The 23191-nt window shown below is 42.0% G+C and overlaps 1 protein-coding gene across 1 annotated transcript in view; it reads right to left on the reverse strand.

Annotated features, from left to right (window-relative positions):
• The window catches only part of LOC117267131 (nardilysin-like), a 50606-nt gene that overhangs the window by 20790 nt on the left and 6625 nt on the right, over positions 1 to 23191 (reverse strand). The window contains exons 6-13 of the mRNA XM_078175166.1: positions 20353 to 20426; positions 20073 to 20168; positions 19754 to 19876; positions 13413 to 13470; positions 12584 to 12657; positions 10832 to 10901; positions 10458 to 10535; positions 5444 to 5564 (exon numbers count right to left, since the gene is read on the reverse strand). Coding sequence (XP_078031292.1) covers positions 5444 to 5564; positions 10458 to 10535; positions 10832 to 10901; positions 12584 to 12657; positions 13413 to 13470; positions 19754 to 19876; positions 20073 to 20168; positions 20353 to 20426 — 694 coding nt within the window. The remainder of the gene's footprint in view (positions 1 to 5443; positions 5565 to 10457; positions 10536 to 10831; positions 10902 to 12583; positions 12658 to 13412; positions 13471 to 19753; positions 19877 to 20072; positions 20169 to 20352; positions 20427 to 23191) is intronic.

The raw sequence follows: 23191 nt of genomic DNA on the forward strand, positions 1-23191 counted from the left end.
ACCTGGGCTTCCATAACACCTCAGCAATGCCACAGGCTGATGGCCTCCATGCCACGCCACATTGATGCAGCAATTCGTGCAAAAGGAGCCTCGACCAAGTATTGAGTGCATTAATGAACATACTTTTCAGAAGGTCGACATTTCTGTATTATAAATTATTTTTTTGACTGGTCTTATGTCATATTCTAATATTTTGAGATACTGGATTTTCTATTTTCATGAGCTGTAAGCCGTAATCATTGAAATTGGAAAAAAAAAAGACTAGAAATATTTCACTTTCTATTTAATGAATCTAGAATGTAAAAAAGTTTCACTTTTTTAATAAAAAATAATGGGAAAAATATACTTTTCCATGATATTCTAATGTTTTGAGATGCACCTGTATATTCAGATACATATACACAACCATAATTACAACCACAAGTTTAACACTACAGTTTGTCAGTTAACACACATTTTATTGGGAATCCACTCAAATGACCACCTGTGGGTCCCGGGGACTCGCTGCACTAAACCTGTCAACATCACTGTGCTTTATTCTGGTAGAGAGCTATTCATTTTAACCCAAACCATGATTTATTTTTTTCCTAAACCTAACCGAGAGAAGGCTTTTTAGCAGATAGCCCTGAAGGCAAACTTCTTCCAACAGCGTGCAGAGACACCGAGATCAAGGAGGTTAAAAAGAGAAGTCACAGCGTCGTATCGTTGGGGTACAACACATGCACAGTAAAATCTGTTCTGCACATGCCGAAAGCCTCAATAGCTGCTGCACTATCATAGAGCATGGGATGTTTGATTCGCTTCACTGAGGCGTCCACAGTCGGCCTTGAGTCTGAATATATTTTATATAGAAAGGTAAAGATATGGGTGAGAATTACATTCTGCAATAACTGAAAGATTCTTAGCAGCACACCCAAAGAGCACCCGAGGGGACACCATCCCTTCATTTCTAGCGCCGTCCAACATCACAGCTCCAGTTACACTGCACATCTGTAAGGCCCCATATCTCCACTGGGGTCAGAGAGCATGTGTCAGTGTTCATTTTATAGCCTTGAACGGACATCATCGATAAACCCAGACGGCTCACTTGAGATTCATTTCCTGAATCTGTTAATGTTGGTTTCACCACTGCCCCGCCCCTTTAGGAGACTGGCAGTGGTCCTTGGTCTAATTCCTTTGGCCCAATGAATTATTTTTCTACAGCTACAGCTGCTGCTGGAGGCAGCAAAACATCTTTCATTTTTTAGTTACAGTATATTAATATATATGTAAACCTCTCCACTATATGAACAGAGGTTACATGAGCCTCAAAACCAGCCACAACTCAGCCCTGAGCAGAGTGACCGTCCTCTATTGACCAATCAGACTATAGTGTTCACAGCTCCACGTTTTAGTACCAGATGTGTGTGCTAGGTACCCCAACAGAGGGGGGACCAAAAATGGGGACTGTACAGAACAGTTCCATTGGTACCATCCACAACTTTTCACAGTGGAAACGGAAAAAATGTGTATTCGAAATGAACTGAACCATACTGCTCGGTGGAAACAGGGCTATAGTCACCAAAGTTAATACTGGACCCAGATAACACAAGCCAAATATTTTCAGAATAGTTAACACTAAAATGACATTTTTCAGAGAGACGAATCAGGAGACAAATTATTTTGTTCGAGACATGTCTCTGTCTCAGCAACACGCTCTCCCGAGATCTGGCAACAAAGTCTCTTATTAGTACTGAACCATTGGTCTAATTTCACTACAGTGCTGCTGATGTAGCCTTTTAACTGGATAAACAGAAATTTAAATAGACTAACACGTGAAAACTACAAGTTAAAAGTTAAAACATAAAATAAAACTGTGTTTTGTTGTGTTATTATAGTATTATTGTTATTATTTAACTGTTTTTGGAGGAGGAAAAGAGAATGCTATTAGACTGATATGATCTTGTACTCGGGTTGATATCAGATATTAGGATAAAAACAAGCGACAAAACAAGAAGCAAAGATTAAATCTGTACTGTACATATTGTTGTATTATATATTGGTTAGCATTGTCGCCTCACAGCAGGAGGGTTCCTGGTGCGAACCCAGGGTGGGGGAGCCCTTCTTTGCAGAGTTTGCATGTTCTCCCTGTGTCAGTGTGGGTTTTCTCTGGGTACTCCAGCTTCCTCCCACAGTCCAAAGACATGTACAGTACAGGCCAAAAGTTTGGACACACCTTCTCATTCAATGCGTTTTCTTTATTTTCATGACTATTTACATTGTAGATTCTCACTGAAGGCATCAAAACTATGAATGAACACATGTGGAGTTATGTACTTAACAAAAAAAGGTGAAATAACTGAAAACATGTTTTATATTCTAGTTTCTTCAAAATAGCCACCCTTTGCTCTGATTACTGCTTTGCACACTCTTGGCATTCTCTCCATAAGCTTCAAGAGGTAGTCACCTGAAATGGTTTTCCAACAGTCTTGAAGGAGTTCCCAGAGGTGTTTAGCACTTGTTGGCCCCTTTGCCTTCACTCTGCGGTCCAGCTCACCCCAAACCATCTCGACTGGGTTCAGGTCCGGTGACTGTGGAGGCCAGGTCATCTGCCGCAGCGCTCCATCACTCTCCTTCTTGGTCAAATAGCCCTTACACAGCCTGGAGGTGTGTTTGGGGTCATTGTCCTGTTGAAAAATAAATGATTGTCCAACTAAACACAAACCGGATGGGATGGCATGTCGCTGCAGGATGCTGTGGTAGCCATGCTGGTTCAGTGTGCCTTCAATTTTGAATAAATCCCCAACAGTGTCACCAGCAAAACACCCCCACACCATCACACCTCCTCCTCCATGCTTCACAGTGGGAACCAGGCATGTGGAATCCATCCGTTCACCTTTTCTGCGTCTCACAAAGACACGGCGGTTGGAACCAAAGATCTCAAATTTGGACTCATCAGACCAAAGCACAGATTTCCACTGGTCTAATGTCCATTCCTTGTGTTTCTTGGCCCAAACAAATCTCTTCTGCTTGTTGCCTCTCCTTAGCAGTGGTTTCCTAGCAGCTATTTGACCATGAAGGCCTGATTGGCGCAGTCTCCTCTTAACAGTTGTTCTAGAGATGGGTCTGCTGCTAGAACTCTGTGTGGCATTCATCTGGTCTCTGATCTGAGCTGCTGTTAACTTGCGATTTCTGAGGCTGGTGACTCGGATGAACTTATCCTCAGAAGCAGAGGTGACTCTTGGTCTTCCTTTCCTGGGTCGGTCCTCATGTGTGCCAGTTTCGTTGTAGCGCTTGATGGTTTTTGCGACTCCACTTGGGGACACATTTAAAGTTTTTGCAATTTTCCGGACTGACTGACCTTCATTTCTTAAAGTTATGATGGCCACTCGTTTTTCTTTAGTTAGCTGATTGGTTCTTGCCATAATATGAATTTTAACAGTTGTCCAATAGGGCTGTCGGCTGTGTATTAACCTGACTTCTGCACAACACAACTGATGGTCCCAACCCCATTGATAAAGCAAGAAATTCCACTAATTAACCCTGATAAGGCACACCTGTGAAGTGAAAACCATTTCAGGTGACTACCTCTTGAAGCTCATGGAGAGAATGCCAAGAGTGTGCAAAGCAGTAATCAGAGCAAAGGGTGGCTATTTTGAAGAAACTAGAATATAAAACATGTTTTCAGTTATTTCACCTTTTTTTGTTAAGTACATAACTCCACATGTGTTCATTCATAGTTTTGATGCCTTCAGTGAGAATCTACAATGTAAATAGTCATGAAAATAAAGAAAACGCATTGAATGAGAAGGTGTGTCCAAACTTTTGGCCTGTACTGTAGGTTAACTGGTGACTCTAAATTGTCCGTAGGTGTGAATGTGAGTGAATGGTTGTCTGTCTATATGTGTCAGCCCTGTGATAGTCTGGTGACCTGTCCAGGGTGTACCCTGCCTCTCGCCCAGTGTCAGCTGGGATAGGCTCCAGCCCCCCCTACTTTCCTTCATCCACACAACATTTACAACACTTCAAAATGAAGTGGGGGGATGTGAGGGAAGAGGAGACCACACCCACTAAGGAGACCAGCAGTGTATACCATTTCATACCACTGGCGCAGCTTGTAATGTGTTATCTTTTGTTATATAGCACCTTTGCCTTGACCCAGATGCGTAAGAACCCGACACGCAGACCAATCAGAGCTGATTAGGCTTTTCCAGAGAGGGCTTAAAGAGACAGGCGCTAAAACAGAGCGTTTCAGGCAGAGGGTGAACACAGGTATCGCAGCACAGACAGTATGAGGAATATGTTTTTATGAACACTGAAGCATGTAAACATGTTCTAGTAGAATCCCTAAATACAAGCATGACCCTGAAAATGAGCATAATAGGTCCCCTTCAATGTCCTTCCACTTTAATGAATCATAACCACATTCAATTTGTCGGTATAATTACTATAAAATTCCTCTTTTCCTCCATTAATGATGAAGGTTAAGTGAAAGCTACTGTTAAGCTTTATAAACGTGAACATTCAAGCCGAGGCTGCCAGTTTTGATTTGATTACAGTCATTAGAACAAGCTACGACAATCATTTCAAAAAGGTGTCTTCATTTAAATAGTAAATGTGAAAGTAATGTGTGTCTTTATTCACCTTTATTCCCCTTTTAGAGATTCTAACATGTAAGTGAAAATGTCACCTCCACCTTTGTGAATTAAGAGTAATAATTACTGACTGTGTACAACACTTCTCAGTCAGTCAGAGGAGAATACAGGAAGACATGCATGCTGTAATAATTGCTACAGATGCAATGGGTGCATGTCACAGAGTGTGCAGTAGGAACTGTAATTGTAAAGACATGTGAGTGGTGTCAACGTTCTCCTCCAACTCTTGGCAGGAAAGCAAATCAAAACTATTCCTTTGGAGTGCTTCAGAAAAAACTACTCAGAAATATTATTCAGTAAAGTAGCTCGCTGTGACCCAGACAACTGCAGGTTCATCCTCTCTGAATGAAAGAGTGGGTGATGAAGAGCTCTTGATCACAATAAACAGCATCCTCAAGGCTGCTGTAGCATTTATACAGTTATCAATGCAAGTTTGTTGATGGAAATGTTTGTTTTTTTTCATTAATTATTAGAAAACAGTACTCCTGTTGAACAATCGCCAACTGCCTCCCTGTTTTACGCATTGTCATAGCAACTGATAACACTGCTTCCTTGAAGTCCATGACAAACAAGACAAACGGGCCAGCTGGGTCCGTGCAGGGCACATCTAACGCACACGTCCACCAGTCTCTGCTGAATGGATGATGAATGATTCTCTGTGATCTGACAACAAATGACTTGGATGGTGCTTGTTTTTGCCCGACTTCCTCTGCTCAGGCCAGAGTCACAGAGTCTCCATGTATGCAGAGGATGAAAGAATAATGACCAGAAGAAGAGTTGGAAACAAAAAAGCGAAAGATTTTCTTTACCTCGTAGAAGTTTTGGAAACCTTCATCAGTGAGGGTGATGGAGATGGAGAAGATAGAGTAGGTGGTGTTTTGGTCAAAGCCGGTCTCACTGTTTCCTCCAAACAAAGCCAGGGCCCAGCACCTACACACACACACACACACACACACACACACACACACACACACACACACAAAAACACACATACGCCCTCTTAGTGACTTAATTTCTAAAAAGCAAATAGCAACAAAATTAGCGGCTTAATCAGACCATCACGGAGAAAGAGAGAAATATTTTTAGAGCTGCCCCCTAATAGTCGACCAAACGTTAGCCAACCAGAAAGGTCATTAGTTGGCACGCTTTCATTGGTCGCTTAGTCACAGAAAAAAACAAACAATCAAATGTGAAACTCTATTAGCATTAACATGTCGGGCAGGAAATCCAAAGTGTGGGATCATTTTGAGAAGGTGAAGGACGAACCCAAGGTGATATGTAAACTCATCTTCATTGGTCGACTACAAACGTGACGTATCATCTGAAACATGGAAGTAGCTACATGCCCATTAGCCCACAGCGTCATTAACAGGCGGCTCGCTCAGTGTGTGACGTGCACTTGTAGATAAAATATAGCCCTATATTAATGAAGGTTCATTAGTACGGTTTTGTATTTCTCTGTAATGTAGCACAGTGTTAACAATGTTACTGATACTATTCTTTCTCACACCTTCAACTCAAACCATTGTGTTGCCCCGCCCAAAATATATCATTTAATAATTAGATTAAATATCATAAACATGCGGGCGACTAGTCGACTAATGGCCCTGAATGATGACTATTGGTCGACTAGGAAGATTTGGGGGCAGCCCTAAATATTTTGTAATTCATTCCCATGCATGCTGCTCAGAGTAATGGCAGTCCACAGCTCTCCCCCTGTCTCCTCTTACACAGTGCAGTAGGTGTTGGACAGGCAGGAGGAGAGGAGACACAGCACGCCATGGGAGTAGTGACAGTCTAAGGACGCTGTCTGGATTGGAAGCATGAGAATGTGGTGCACTATAGAATAAGCAGCCATAGCTCTCATGCCATTCAAATGTTTAGTTGAGGGTTTTTCGATTGGATGTAATTCAGCAAAGTTTTAATGTTACATTAATGCGCGATGATGTCACCATGGACTATGCAAATAAGCCTAAGACATCATCTGGCTACTTTTAGTGACTTTTGGAGCTAGTGCTTGCTACTTTAATTGGCAACACTGCTAGCGGCTAACAGAGCTAACTGTTTTTAACTCACTCATGTGTATGGGTGGGTGATATGGCCCATAGTTAATGTCACAATATTTCAGGGTATTTTTGCGATAACAATATTCTTGACGATGTGACAAATGAGTAAAACAAAAGTATTATAAAGATAAGAACATAGAATTGCAGCAAAATAATATCACAAATTACACATTCAAACAGCTCCCAAATACAAAAAATGTCCCCTGGGATCTATATATATATATATACAGTACAGGCCAAAAGTTTGGACACACCTTCTCATTCAATGCGTTTTCTTTATTTTCATGACTATTTACATTGTAGATTCTCACTGAAGGCATCAAAACTATGAATGAACACATGTGGAGTTATGTACTTAACAAAAAAAGGTGAAATAACTGAAAACATGTTTTATATTCTAGTTTCTTCAAAATAGCCACCCTTTGCTCTGATTACTGCTTTGCACACTCTTGGCATTCTCTCCATGAGCTTCAAGAGGTAGTCACCTGAAATGGTTTTCCAACAGTCTTGAAGGAGTTCCCAGAGGTGTTTAGCACTTGTTGGCCCCTTTGCCTTCACTCTGCGGTCCAGCTCACCCCAAACCATCTCGATTGGGTTCAGGTCCGGTGACTGTGGAGGCCAGGTCATCTGCCGCAGCACTCCATCACTCTCCTTCTTGGTCAAATAGCCCTTACACAGCCTGGAGGTGTTGTTGAAAAATAAATGATCGTCCAACTAAACGCAAACCGGATGGGATGGCATGTCGCTGCAGGATGCTGTGGTAGCCATGCTGGTTCAGTGTGCCTTCAATTTTGAATAAATCCCCAACAGTGTCACCAGCAAAACACCCCCACACCATCACACCTCCTCCTCCATGCTTCACAGTGGGAACCAGGCATGTGGAATCCATCCGTTCACCTTTTCTGCGTCTCACAAAGACACGGCGGTTGGAACCAAAGATCTCAAATTTGGACTCATCAGACCAAAGCACAGATTTCCACTGGTCTGATGTCCATTCCTTGTGTTTCTTGGCCCAAACAAATCTCTTCTGCTTGTTGCCTCTCCTTAGCAGTGGTTTCCTAGCAGCTATTTGACCATGAAGGCCTGATTCGCGCAGTCTCCTCTTAACAGTTGTTCTAGAGATGGGTCTGCTGCTAGAACTCTGTGTGGCATTCATCTGGTCTCTGATCTGAGCTGCTGTTAACTTGCGATTTCTGAGGCTGGTGACTCGGATGAACTTATCCTCAGAAGCAGAGGTGACTCTTGGTCTTCCTTTCCTGGGTCGGTTCTCATGTGTGCCAGTTTCGTTGTAGCGCTTGATGGTTTTTGCGACTCCACTTGGGGACACATTTAAAGTTTTTGCAATTTTCCGGACTGACTGACCTTCATTTCTTAAAGTAATGATGGCCACTCGTTTTTCTTTAGTTAGCTGATTGGTTCTTGCCATAATATGAATTTTAACAGTTGTCCAATAGGGCTGTCGGCTGTGTATTAACCTGACTTCTGCACAACACAACTGATGGTCCCAACCCCATTGATAAAGCAAGAAATTCCACTAATTAACCCTGATAAGGCACACCTGTGAAGTGGAAACCATTTCAGGTGACTACCTCTTGAAGCTCATGGAGAGAATGCCAAGAGTGTGCAAAGCAGTAATCAGAGCAAAGGGTGGCTATTTTGAAGAAACTAGAATATAAAACATGTTTTCAGTTATTTCACCTTTTTTTGTTAAGTACATAACTCCACGTGTTCATTCATAGTTTTGATGCCTTCAGTGAGAATCTACAATGTAAATAGTCATGAAAATAAAGAAAACGCATTGAATGAGAAGGTGTGTCCAAACTTTTGGCCTGTACTGTATATATAAATCAAAAGGTGATTTCCTTCTTTTAGTAAAATCCTAAATGATTGAGTTGTTTTTTTCCCACCTGGACCTTTATGCTCTGCCATTTCTCCTCTAATCATCACGCTGTAACTTGTGACAGGCTGTTATGATACCACAACTATCACACATTCACATATATGTCGTTCTTTTTGTCGACGTAGGTTTACATTACCAAAGGTTGATGACAAAATCACTTGACGACACCGACTCCTGTGTGCGTACAGCGAGAGAGGAGAGGGAGAGACGCTGTGCTGTTGCCAGAGGAGCCGCTGAATGAGTTCCCTCTGAGCGGTAAGCTGCTTAAAGAGTCTGAGACGTCCGGGGCTGTTCATAAAACATTCAGGACGCCATAGTTTATTCCACACTACTGAAGCTGCTCCTCTTTTTGGAACCACTGCAGAGTCGGTAATAATTTCCACATGAATTTTTCACCTGTATTATCCTGAACGAGATGATATAGCACACCTCTACTCACGTGCACCAACACGCACACACTGCCAAACTGTCCTCCACAGCAACTATCAGTGAAGCTTGCATTACAGCACACACACGGGGAGCCTGACTTCCTTCTCTGCTCAGGACGCCATACCGCCACTATATCTGTATACAGCTGATCGTTGTTTGCTGCTATATTAATGCTTTGAATGTCGGTTTTAGGTCCTTTAATTAACACTGGTTTTAAAAATGGTTCCACCGGTAAAGATTGACTCACTGTTATAAAGTTTAGACAGAATGCACATTGAGTGTTGAAATAAGTGAAGGAGAGTAAGCAGAAAATATGTCACTTTACGCCTCTTTATTGCAGACGATTTACAGACGCATTTGTTGTCCCTTTGGGGCAGTCAGCGCTGCTTTAAAAATCCCAGAATAAAGAAACAACACACCATATCGTTCTAAAATGCATCATGCAGGGGCAGCCTCTCATTCATTTAAAAACATAAAAAACAACTTTAAGAGATGTGAAATTTATTAGTGCTGGGTGATTCATCCCATCATGTCTGCTTTTATCTGCATGAAGACATGTTCTATCTAGTGGTATGATGATGCACTTAACAGCAAAGGTTGGTTTGAAAAGTCTGCACTGCATTGCCAAACAAGTAGGAATGATGTTGGCGAGTTTTTATATCTGAAAGTTCTCAAACTGCACTGAAATGAAGTGACACCAGTGGAGGGAAAGATGCATGAGAAACACTGTGTATAGTGTGCTTTTTAAAATGGCCTGCAGTAATGTGGAGTACACATCTTTATTCTACAACCTCCGAAAACTCTGGCACAGCCCTTTAAACTTTAAGGCATCTGATCAGTGGTGTTCCCGACAGTGTGCGTGATGGACACACATATAGACAGACCATTCCCCAGTTTCACTGCGGGGGACAGCGATGGCGCGATTTCAAACCAGCCTCTCGGCCCTTGACGTTGTGATTGTCTGAACTCAATAAAAACAACCACTCCACTGCCTCGGCAGTTTGGTTCGGCTGGGAATTGAGACCGAGTACACTCAAATTTCACTGTTGTCATTTATCAACAATTGAAAACAGCACACACAGTAAATAGGAATATTCTATCAAACGCTCCGAGTGTTGCTGATGGGAGAGGGACTATTGGATGGGCTCTTGGTATTGTGGGACTACAGAGGGTTTGTCGCATCACTTTGCCACTTAGCAACAAGAGGCTGAAATGCTCTTGTACAACCACATCCAGGGATGAGAATGTATGAATCACATCGTCAAGTGGGCTGGCAAAGTGTATAGTTTGAAGATTGGGCTCCGACACTCGGGCCACGCTCGGAGCTGGAAAAAGCTCATGTATACCCAGTAAATTGAAGACCTTTTAATTGGGTTTTGGAGGGCCCTCAAATCAGAAAAACAAACAGACAGAGGCAATAACACTCACTTCTTCCTGAGCACTGAGAGGATGCTTCCTGTGCCTTCATGGCCAATCAGCCATGAGATGTAGTGGAGAGGCTTCACTCTGAAAAGAGGAGGGAAGAACATGAAAAGGAGAAACAAAAAACATTGATGCAATCCCTCTACAATCAGGGAAAAGGCATGGCATCTTTTGGCTGGTCTAATTCTATGTTTATATGAAGAGGCGCCACTCTGGAGGAAGGAGACAGGGACATGAGGAAAAAAAAACAGAGAAACAAACACTGTTGATGCAACTTATTCCAAGTCAGGGGAAAGTGTGGTCTGTTGTTGGTCGTCTAGCTCTGCATGTATGCGCCCTGTACCATGAACTGTACATCTACTGCAATGTAAGTAGCTCACCTGTAGTGTTTCTCCTGAGGGGGGAGGGCCCAGGTGATATTCAAAGCATGAACTTTCCTCACAGGGACAACTGCAAACACACACACAGTTACAGAAAACACCATGACAGAACGATAACTTCTGCCTACATATATAGGCTAAATGTGTTTGTAGCCACCTGGGTTCAATTCCATGCTGTGGCCCTTTGCTGCGTCATTCCCCCTCCCTTTACCCACTTTCCTGCACTATTATAGCTGCACTACAATAAAGTCAAAAAGCCCAAAAAATAATCTTTAAAAACGTGAGCACACATTTGCAGGTGCTGGGCAAACTGCCTGTCTCCAACAAGCCGAACAGCATCAGAGAAACACTGACTCTTCTATTCAGTGTTTTAACCAGTTTAAATCACTGGGTCCACTTGTTTTGGAGAGGCAGAGACCTCTGCGGATAATTTGGCTCCCAGTAAAAACCTCTAAATGTTGGATCAAAAATAAGGTCAGCTCACATCAGAGAGAAAATGTGAGCACACATTAGCGGGTGCTGGGCTAGCAGCCTGTCTGCAATGGGCCGAACAGTGTAGAAATAACACCAAGTTGTAACATGAAACTGCTTTAGTCAATGTTTTTACCAGTTTTAATCACCGTGTTGGTTTGTTTTGGATACAAAGAGACATCTGTGGATAATTCAGCTCCCTGTATTAACCTCCTGAGCAATGAACACTGAGGGAATGCTAACCGGGAACAGTTTCAGCTAGTTTCAATCTGCAATCTACACTGCTGGATACCACTAAATCCCCCAAAATCTCACACACTGTTCATCTAAGAACAGGTTAAAATAAAAAGGTTTTGAGATGATAGCCTTTCTTGTTTCTCCATTATTATTATTATATTATTGTTATTATTACTAATGTTATTTTTCATTCTGTGAAACTGGTTTTGCTAGGATCATTTTTCTAACTTGCTTCTTATTAATGGGAGATTAGCACAGATTAAAATACATTTTCTAGCCAGAAGGACATAACAGTAGTGTAAGATAACTTGACGCTGAGACACTGCTTTGAGTCCTGGATTAGTGGTGCACTCCAGCCTGTTGTGGCCAAAATGAGTTTTACAACAACAAAAACTCAGAATTTTTTTGTTTTCACCAGCTCAAAGGCTGGTTTTTTTTGCCTGTTTTTGAAGGTGAGAAAAGTTACTTAGAAACTTGGCAAAACTTTTGTTCCAACTGTTTCTCAGATGAAAAATAAGGAACTGATGAAGTCAGTCCTTGCAGAACTTGCAGAAAAGTCTTCTGAGGTCATAAAAACAGGAGAGAAAACAACTTAGATCAGACATTTTTTTTCTCACTTCCCAATCAAGGCTTCCGTACATGAACCATCTCCTGGCTGAACACATGTATTAAGAGCAGTGGTTCCCAACTGGTGCAGCCATAGAGTCCAGATCTCTCCTTAGTCATTAGTTCAAGGTCCACACAGTTGAATACATTCAGCATCATACTTGCGTTTGGTCATGCCATCGAGCTAGTTCGCTGTCTCTGCCAATTAGATGTCCATTAGTTATTCACTCTACAGTAGGAAACAGCACTTCAAAATAAAACATCTGTGCCGGAAATTGACTATACTTCAAAATAAAGCATGTTTTCTTTCAACCTTGAGATGTTTGCTAGCCATTCAGAACTGACCCAGTTTTGGACCAGGACCCACCAGTTGGGAACCACTGCTCTACAGAACCAGAGCTCACCAGCTGTCATCAGTATTTACTGAGTGATCAGTACCTCTGTAGAGCTGGTTAAAGGCTGGTGTGTCAAAGGGATCCAGCATCTCGGAAAAATCTGGTTTGGACAGACCACTGTGGACACAAAAAAATGATTATCGGAAGCAACAGGTGACTGTGCTGTATCACTTACCATCAATTAAACAATGTTGATATGTCACTAAACAGGTCTTAAACACACTGTAATGCTTTTCCTAATTGTAAAAATCTAATGTCTTATTTAAAAAAACAACAGAGAGAACACTTGTTCTAGTATAATTTCTTTACAAGCGATTAAATATGCTGATTGAAGACGTTTGAAGATGTCAGAGATCACAAAAATAGCATCTTGTTTCTGCCAAATTCCAAAAAAATGTTAATTTTCCATATGTTTTCAGCAAATGAATTTAGTTGATCTGAGGGAGATCAGGCTTGAGAATGTTTTATGAGCTCAATAACAAGAGATATTTCATCAGCCCATACAGGAGCATGAAATCCTTTAATTGAAATCAAAGCATTAAAAACTGGAGGTTATGCGGTTTCACATCAGTGATATGTACGACGATTCTCTGAGAAAAACCTGCCGCGGTGACTCACAAAGCAAACAGAAGCGAAGGTCTTTAAGAAAAACATAAATTCAGTTTGACTTTAGGGAGAAATTATCCCTTTCAGCATGTACGATGACAAAAATAAAAAAAACCCGAGGTGAAGCGATGTAAAGAGAGCCGAGAAAGAGACGGAGGGAGGCTTGACATTTACATTTGAGAAAAGTCTCAAAGGATGTTCTGACTCAATCTATATCACACCAGCACCTCATCACAGTGACTGAGAGCCTCTTCTCCAATACTCACTTGTTAGGCACCTTGCTGAAGATCTCTCTCACCCACTCCTCCAGAGTGTCCAGCTTCTCTAAAGGACAGGCCAAGTGAAGGAGGATAAATTAGAGTTCGAGTGTGTCTCAATAATTCTGGCTGAAAAAAAAAACCCCTCATAATTCTAGGTTTGGGAGTTTGGGAGTGTTGAGTGCAATACAGTTTGCTTCAAAGCAACTGCAGAGTTGACTACATTTAACCCATAAAAGGCTCGTTTAAATGCATTACTTACTAAACATCACAGCTCTAAGCACATGGATACTGAGGTCACCTGTTTCTAACCTAGTGATACTTGATATCAGGGTGTCTACAGGCATCAGACAGTTAAATTTAATGGTTTTCACGACACGTTCAAGACACCTTTTAACCAAATTTAGGACCGATTTTTGGACAAATCATCAATCAATCAATCACCAGAACTGGCCCACCAAAGGATCCAGTCCGGCCCACTAGACAACTAGACTGTTCAATTATTTTGTTAAAGGATGAACATCTACAGAATGTACCTGTAATTCTTAAAACAAAAAAGGTAAACTATTGAAGCTCATGATACTTATAGGTTATTGGACGAAGGTTTTACTGGTCCGGCCCATCTGGGCTGTATGAGGCTCATGAACTAAAATGCGTTTGACACCCCTGATCTACATTTTGCCAACAGGTCAGTGCAAGTTTGAAGTAAAACGACAGTATTATAGTTTTTTAAAGATTTGTAACATTAGAATTGTGGACTTTTAGAAAGACAGGCTTCACTCATTTTCACAAAGATAAATTAAAAATGGATAAATGAAATTAGATCAAATGTTTTTAGCAGTTAGGAGCTCACAAATTCAAATTTAAGACTATTAAATGACTTTTAAGGACCTGTAGACACCCTGGATATACACCTGCTTTATTGTTGTTTTCACATTACATATGAAAAAAGTAGTAACATTTTTTAAGAACCAATAAAAGTGTAATTTAGTGTTTTATAAACATCCATCCATTTTCAGCCACTTATTCGGGGCCAGGTCGCTCGGGCAGCAGGCCAAGCAAAGCACCCCAAATGCCCCTCTCCCCAGCAATGCTTTCCAGCTCCTCCTGTGGGACCCCAAGGCGTTCCCAGACCAGATGAGATATGTAATCCCTCCAGCAGGTTCTGGGTCTACCCTGGGGTCTCCTACCAGTGGGATGTGCCCGGAACACCACTACCTGGAGGCGCCCAGGAGGCATCCTGATCAGATGCCCGAACCACCTCAACTGACCCCTTTCGCTGTGAAGGAGCAGCGGCTCTACTCCGAGCTCCGTCTGGATGTCTGAGTTCCTCGCTATCTCTAAGCCTGAGCCCAGCCACACCACAGAGGAAACTAATTTTTGCCACCTCTTTCCGCGATCTTTTTCTTTTGGTCACTACCCAGAGCTCATGACCATTGGTCAGCTGCAGGGACAGGAAACAGGGTTTGGTGCATTGTGTACCGGGCGGCAGGCAAGGGCGGGGCCCTGGCTCTGGGGACATTATACAAACACTGAACAAAAATATAGATGCTTTTGTTTATTCTCCCATTTTTCATGAATTTAAGTTAAAGATCTAAGACTATTTCTGTGGACACAAACTTGTTCAAATCTATGTCAGTGAGTTCTTTCCCTTCTCCAAGATAATCCATCCACCTGACACGTGTGGCATATCAAGATGCTGATTAAACAGCGTAATTACTACACATTGGCCTCGGGCTGGTCTCAGTAAAAGGCCACACTAAAGTGTGCAGTTTTATCTTGGAAAAAAAGACATTTATTAGACACTCTGGAGTATTGATTTCACATAACTAGGGCTACAGATATTCGTTTTTGGTCACACGGGACTCATCTGTAAAGAGAACACTTCTCCAAAGTGCCAGACGCCGTCGGAGGTGAGCAGTTGGCCACTCAAGTGTGTGACGACGACAGACTGCAGTCAGGTCAAGACCCCTTCTGAAGATGACGAGCATGCAGATGAGCTTCCCGCAGACAGTTTTCTGACAGTTGGTGCAGGAATTCTTTGGTTGCGGATCAGCTGTCCAAGTGGCTGGTGTCAGACACTGGACGTGGAGGTCCTGACCTGGTGCGGTTACATGCAGTCTGTGGTTGTGAGGATGGTTGGACGTGTTGCCAAACTCACAGCAACAACAGTGGAGACTTGGAGATTGGCGGTGAGATTAACATTCATTTCAGAGGCAGCAGCTCTGGTGGACGTTCCTGCAGTCAGCATGCCGATGGCACGCTCCCTCAAAACTTGTGACATCTGTGGTGTTGTGTTGTGTGATCAAAATGCACATTTTAGAGTGACCATCCCAAGGCTTTTTAATCAGTATCTTGACGTGCCACACCTGACAGGTGGATGGATTATCTTGGAAAAGAAAAGTGCTCACTGACACATTCATTCATTTCTGTAACCGCTTATTATCCTGTTGGGAGTTGCGGGGGGGCTGGAGCCTTTCCCAGCTGACATTGGGCAAGAGGCAGGGTACAACCTGGACAGGTCACCAGACTATCACAGGGCTGACACATAGAGACAGACAACCATTCACACTCACATTCACCTACGGACAATTAAGAGTCACCAATTAACTTGCATGTCTTTGGACTGTGAGAGGAAGCTGGAGTAGCCAGAGAAAACAGCCCCCCACCCTGGGGTGCAAACCCGGGGGGTTGCATTTATATTTTTGTTTATCATATAAATAAACTTTTTGGGGAGTAATAGGAGTCCAGTTCCAGTCCCGTTTTTATTGTGGTGGTGGAAGAACCCTTTTTATTAACACTAATTTGAATAGTATTTATGGCCAGCATTTTTTCTGCCACAACCAATTAATCCATTACTGTACATTACATTCTGTAATTTTGTTTAGTAGTTTCACTGTAACTGGCAAAGTCCCTTTTTGCTGTGTGGGATTCATATCACACACACCAGAGATTCACAGAAAAATAAGCATTCACGTTTTTCTCATTGACAAAACCCTCCCTGTTTACCGAGCGCTCTCCTCCAGTAGGGATATCCACAGTATCAATATGGAGTTAGGATCCGCCTCATGTAAGGTCACGATTTGAACACATGAACACTCTTCTTTGTGTAAGCATTCTTTGCTTGAGAAAACAATCCCGCCCTGCACACAGCGTGAGCTCAGATCGTGATCGAATGCTCACAGCGTGATGGAAAAAGACCAGTTATTGGCTTTATTCTTTAATAAAACAATGCAACACCATGAATCGTGTCAGTCTGGTTTATTTGGCTGTGCTGTAAATGGAAGTTGCTTCTCTTCAGCATCTCTGACACAGAGGCTGCTCAAGCAGAGATTCTCTGCGTACGCTAACAGATACTCAGCTCATTCGGATGGAACAACTTGGACTGAAACCTTAAAGATAACTTAAAGCTGCTGTAATCAGTTTTTCTGTATCTTATATACTACATGATTATAGAGGAGCATTTAGCAGCTAAAGAGCCAGATTTTTATCTCAGGAGTTGCTGGAGACCAAAGTTAAGCTAGAGGTAGAGTGGTCTTTCATAGCCAGACCTATCCCCACACTTTGTTTTAGTGCTGGAGAAAAGTCTGGCTGAACCCATCATAATCCTGCATCATAAAAAAAAAGCCCTGTCTTGTTTGTATTTCTTTAAACCAATCACAATCTCACAATCAATGGGGTGGCACCCAGGATGCAGCAAGATGTGCTAAATAAACCCTTTTGTGTGGAGTTTGCATGTTCTCCCCGTGTCAGCATGGGTTTTCTCTGGCTACTCCAGCTTCCTCCCACAGTCCAAAGACATGCAGGTTAACTGGTGACTCTAAATTGTCCGTAGATGTGAATGTGAGTGTGAATGGTTGTCTGTCTCTATGTGTCAGCCCTGTGATAGTCTGGTGACCTGTCCAGGGTGTACCCCATCTCTCGCCCAATGTCAGCTGGGAAAGGCTCCAGCTCCCCCACGACAGGATAAGTGGTTACAGAAAATGAATGATGAATTAATTATTTTACAGGACATTTGCACCTAGTGATAGCTTTATGACTCTGTCACGCTCTGATCTGATGTCAGTGACCAGCAGTCCAGCACTACTGAAACTGGGACAGTTTGACCAAACATGAAGGGCTTACAGATGTGCCAGCAAGGTATCTGAAAAAGTCAAGTGTCCGGAATAGTTTCAGAATTTATGAAGATGACACCCAAATGTTAAGCACCAGATATGCCAAAGGAAACTTCGACGAGCTCACCTTGAAACTTTGAGTAACAGCTGACTTGTAAAGTATTCTTGTTTCTAGCGATTATGGCTAATGTGTGACCTGCATGCTAAAAAAGAAGCTAAATGCCACGTTATTTTAGCTGCAGCCGCTGATGTCCTCGTCTCTCAATTAACACCCCATAAAAGACACGCATCGAAGCTTCATGAATATTTATCACTGGTATTGGGGGCAGCCCTATAAATCAGCAACAGTTTGCCAACAACTTCATGAAATTAAAGCAGCTGTGCAGAACTTCACGTTTTCGTTGATTATAGTGCCCCCTTTGGTCGAAGCAGTATGACACCCACAGCCTGGTGTTGTAAAATTCCGACTGCAGCCGGCATTCGGCTTCATTTGTAAAATCTTGACTGCAACCGGCAATTACCGCATGCATTTGTTTTGGAGAGCGAGAGGAAAATCATAAATGTTCTGGTGTCTCTCTGAATTTCTTATAAACTGAGGACAACTGCCTGCTGTATATTTGTGTTCACGGTCACAGTCACAGATAATTTTGTGGCGTTTGTTGTAACGTTACTAGACACAAGCAGTTCACATCGGCTAACGTTACATTTAGCTTGCTTATAACTTCCATGTCATCATATATTGACCGAGGTTTACACGTGTTTGGGCTCGAGGCCTATCACTGTCCCGTTTAGCCTTCTTCTGTTCTTTTTCTTTCAGATGACATCGAAAGGACAACCAAGCCCTTATAGATAAATCTGGTAAAACTGTTATGTGTTCAGCAATGCCCATTGCGTACCGCTTACTCGAAGAACACTCTCTGTAAACACGGCTCCTTCTTCTTCTGTGGTTTAATGGCTGCGGGCCACTGCGGGCGTGCAGACTTACTTCTGCCTCTGGGTGCCGTATTCTGGTTTGCTGACTCTAAATAGCCATATAGAGAAAGGCTTTTTTGTCGCTGTTGGGTTCAAATAAATATGCGGCTTTTCGGGGGGGGGGGGGGGTGATACGAACTAGGGACAGCTTTATTAATGGTAAAAAGTTCCGCACAGCTGCTTTAAATTTATAAAGTGGTAATATGTGTGTGTGTTTACAGCTCCATGCACTGGCTGAACGTAACCAAAATTAATGATTGCTGTTTTCATGTGGCATTTCCTTTAATATTTAGTAGGGGTGGGAATCACGATATGGGTCAATGATACAATATTATCACGACACTTAAGTCACAATACAATTTTATTGAGATTTTTAATATGCAATGTAATGCTGAGTAATGCGATAAAATAACTCGTGATTTGTTAGCTTTTTTAAACAGTAAATTATGTCCAGAGAGGAAAACTTTGTCAACATCTGTTTCAGGTTCAGTCTGTTCATCTCACCGCAGCCATTTTTTTGCAGCAGTAAAATGTATCTACTGGACTGAAAAAGCAACTGATTATATTACTCTAGTTTGTATTTGTCACATATGTCATTAATTTAATTAAAAAAGTCAATACTTGGCACTGTGTTATTGCCACACTGTTATTGCTAACCCTAACCCAGCCCTAATATTTAGACGATCGTAGTTAAATCTCATGTCGGGAGGCAAATTTAAACTTTATCAGTCTTCATATGACCTCATTAATAGTTAAATGCCATATTATTTTCCCAGTGAAATGCTGGTTGTATATAAACTTCGTCTTTTTAGTATCCAGAAATCATCCTGACACCTTTGCATCACTTTACAGTAGCTGTTTTTCTCAGTGAAGACAGTTTTTAAATAGCACTGGAGGATTTAACAAGAATACAGAAGGCAAACAGTTCAGCAGTTTTTATGGGAGATGATTTTTTTTTTCTCAGCACAAATGTCAACACTCGTCATCATTTTACTTTCATGCAGTGAGTTAATTAGCCGTGCGATATTTTCTGTGAAACCCTGAAAACACGTGTAAGATATTCTGTATCTGACTCCAGTCGGCTGAACATGGATGAATCCTTATGAGAGCTGCGGCTAATTATTGTTCTAATTGTCCATTTATCTCTACAGATTGCTTTTTCAATTACTTCATTTGTTGTATGAAATTACTGAAAACAATCCTGTCAATCTCCTAATAAGGACAGCTCTTGATGTATATTAAACGGGAATAGATTTTCCTGACCTTTTGACTGCACAGCCAGAGTCATGTAGTGGGCAGAGTAGTGCTTCTTCCAGAAGGCGCGCAGCCGCTTATAGACATTGATCTTCTTCTTCTTTGGCTCCTGCTTCAGCGTCTGGGCATTCCCTGGTGTTGTCACAAGTGAGCAATCAATTCAGCACAACTATAAAACACTGTAGAAAAACGGTTTATAAATGCAGGGATATCAGCAAGAAAGAAAAACTTGGTGTCTGTCTCAGCACTCCTGTTTGTTATTCCTGAACATACCCCAAGGAGGCCCTGTGTGTATTACGTGTCCCAGCGGTTGTGTTTACCAACTCACCCCAGCAGAACTTGCCCATAGGGTGTCCAGGTTTGGCCAAACTGCCAAACAGCATTTCCTTCCTGTGGGAGTCCGACGGCTTAGCCAGCTGGTACTCTGACAGACAGAAGGAGAGACAGAAAAACTTGAGACGACAGAGAAAGACGGTGATCAATGGTGTGCAAGAGCTGCCTGAGGAGAACTCAGCAATGCGGCTGATGAAAAGCTTAAGTCCAAGTAAGACAGCTGAAATTTAACTTCTCAGCACGGAGGGGCGATGCACAGAGGCACCTTGACTCACCGCTGTCGACGGCCTCCACCTCCCTGTCAATGGCGTCTCGGATCATCAGGGGGCAGATGAAGAACTGGGCCCACCTGAGAGGGTGACGGGACAGAGAGGCTATAATCAGAGGCCACGTACCAGCCAGGGAGAGCGCACACAGGTCAGACAGAGACAATCAGATGTAGACAGATGCACACAACAGACAACAGCAGGACAGCGGGCGGCTGATTGAGCCTGTAATGTTTGTCCGACTCTGTTAGTTCAAATCAAGAGCTGGTGTTGCATCATATCCTGTGTGACTCATCAGATTCTGGGACATGAAGAAGAGTTTCAGCTGTTTTACCAAAGTTAACATTTTTTTGTTATCATACTTCTATCTGTCTATCAAATACTTTATTTTGGTTTAACAACTCCTTTTCGAAACTCATGTCATGGATTTTCTCCATAAATAAATACATAAATAAATAATATAAACACTTCTATCAAATTCATGGGACCTTGCAAAATTCTACAGCTCGACTCCCACGACTGAATACTTTTTTTAGTTATGAATTTTTGAAGTTTGGCCCTTGGAGCTAAATTTCGTCATTCTTGCGGACATAATCTGAGCCTCATCGAGTGCTTATTTTTCATTGGATTGGGTTGAAATTTGTATCCAACATCCAAGAAACCAGAAGGATAATTTGCAACATGTTTTCTTGTAAATAGTTGCTGCTGAATGTTTTACATAAATCAAATAAAAACACATCACCTGTCGAAAAATCTTCGACAAAGTATACCCAATATATTCAGAACATTCTCCTGGGTGCTCTCAGTATCATCTAGAGCAGGGGTGTCAAATTCATTTTAGTTCATGGGCCACATACAGCCCAATTTGATCTCAAGTGGGCCAGACCAGTAAAACCACTACATAATACCCTATAAATAAACCCCCCCTCAAAATGTTCCTTTTTTTAGTGTAAAGAAATACGTTCTGAAAATGTTCATCCATTTACAAATCAAAATGATGAACAGACTGCGATATCCTAAGAAAAATATGTGCAAATTCAACAGTATATTTCAGTCTCACTTTCATTACATGGGCATTTTTGTCATCATTTTCAACTCCTACTAAAGTGGAAGCCGATGAAGAAGCAGGTTAAGTCGTCCCCTGCCTTACAAACCATGTACAATCTGAAGTTTTGTCAGTTTTGTCATCAATATCAGGTGTGCAAAGTCATCTAGTGGGCTGGATTGGACCTTTTGGTGGGCCGGTTCTTGCCCCTGGGATGTATGTTTGACGCCCCTGATCTAGAGTGGTTCCCAACTGGTGTGTCACGGTCCAAAAGTTGGTTGCAGGTCCATTCTGAATGAACTGCAAGTGGCTCATGAACATGTCAAGTTTGTGAAAAACAGACTTTATTTCAGATTACACAGAATATTATTCTTAATTGTGTGTGTAATTCTGAAATGGTAACATCTAATCACAACACTACTCAGGTTAAATGGAACATATGGCTTCTGAATCATCTATAGGGTAAAATATGAAGCTATGGTTAGCAGTTGGTTAGCTTAGTTTAGCTACGGCTAGCAGTTGGTAAGCTTTGTAAAGCTACGGCTAGCAGTGGGTTAGTTTAGTTTAGCTATGGCTAGCAGTTGGTAAGCTTTGTTCAGCCATGGCTAGCAGTGGGTTAGTTTAGTTTAGCTATGGCTAGCAGTGGGTTAGTTTAGTTTAGCTATGGCTAGCAGTTGGTAAGCTTTGTTTAGCCATGGCTAGCAGTGGGTTAGTTTAGTTTAGCTATGGCTAGCAGTTGGTAAGCTTTGTTCAGCCATGGCTAGCAGTGGGTTAGTTTAGTTTAGCTATGGCTAGCAATTGGTTAGCTTTGTTTAGCCATGGCTAGCAGTGGGTTAGTTTAGTTTAGCTATGGCTAGCAATTGGTTAGCATTGTTTAGCTATGGCTAGCAGTGGGTTAGTTTAGTTTAGCTATGGCTAGCAATTGGTTAGCTTTGTTTAGCATAAAGACTTGAAACAGCTTGCCTGGCTGTGTCCAAAAGTAAAAAAAACAAATTTCAAAAAAATCTGCCAACTCGAATATCTAAAGCTCACTCATAAGATTTTATTTTGAAGTGCCATTTCCACTGTAGAGTGAGTGACTAACGGACAGCTACTTGACAGAGACAGCAAACTAGCCTGAAGACATGGCCAAATGCAAGTATGATGCTGAACATATTAAACAGTGTGGACTTTGAACTGATGACAAAGAGAAATCTGGAACCCGTGGCTGGACCAGTTGCTGAAGCAGCTCCTGAGCCCCAGACTTTATATCCTGTGACCTCAATTTCTACAATGGTAAAAATATGGGTCCCTCAAGAAAAAGGTTGGGAACCACTGCTTTACGTTACTCCAGCAACCAACTCAACCACATTAAAACATTTATTCAGTTTTATTGTTGCAACTTTTACGTTACATGTCACATTCACCCATTCATACACTCACACACTCACACACTGATGGAACAGCTAGCGGGAGCAATTTGGGTTCAGTATCTTGCCCAAGGATACTTCGTCATGCCGCCAATCTTCTGATTAGTGGATGACCCGCTCTACCTCTGAGCCACAGCTTTATTAAGAACATCAGAAGCATTTTACACACAAACTTATTTTTGGATTTATAAAAAGCTGTTGCAACTGGAACCTGACCCCACCTGTCCGTGTCCTACAGAGTGAAAGTTATGTACAGCAACACCAGAAAGAGTCTTGCCTCAAAGTTTTGAAGGAGCTATCATCTTCTAGTTGGTATGTAATAACATGTCTTAAGTGTTTTTTCGAGTTTACTTTCTCCTTCTCTTAGTCCTGTGTTTATCATGTGATGGTTTTC

The sequence above is a fragment of the Epinephelus lanceolatus genome, chromosome 15 (genome assembly GCF_041903045.1).
Source record: "Epinephelus lanceolatus isolate andai-2023 chromosome 15, ASM4190304v1, whole genome shotgun sequence".
Classification (NCBI taxonomy): Eukaryota; Metazoa; Chordata; class Actinopteri; order Perciformes; family Serranidae; genus Epinephelus; species Epinephelus lanceolatus.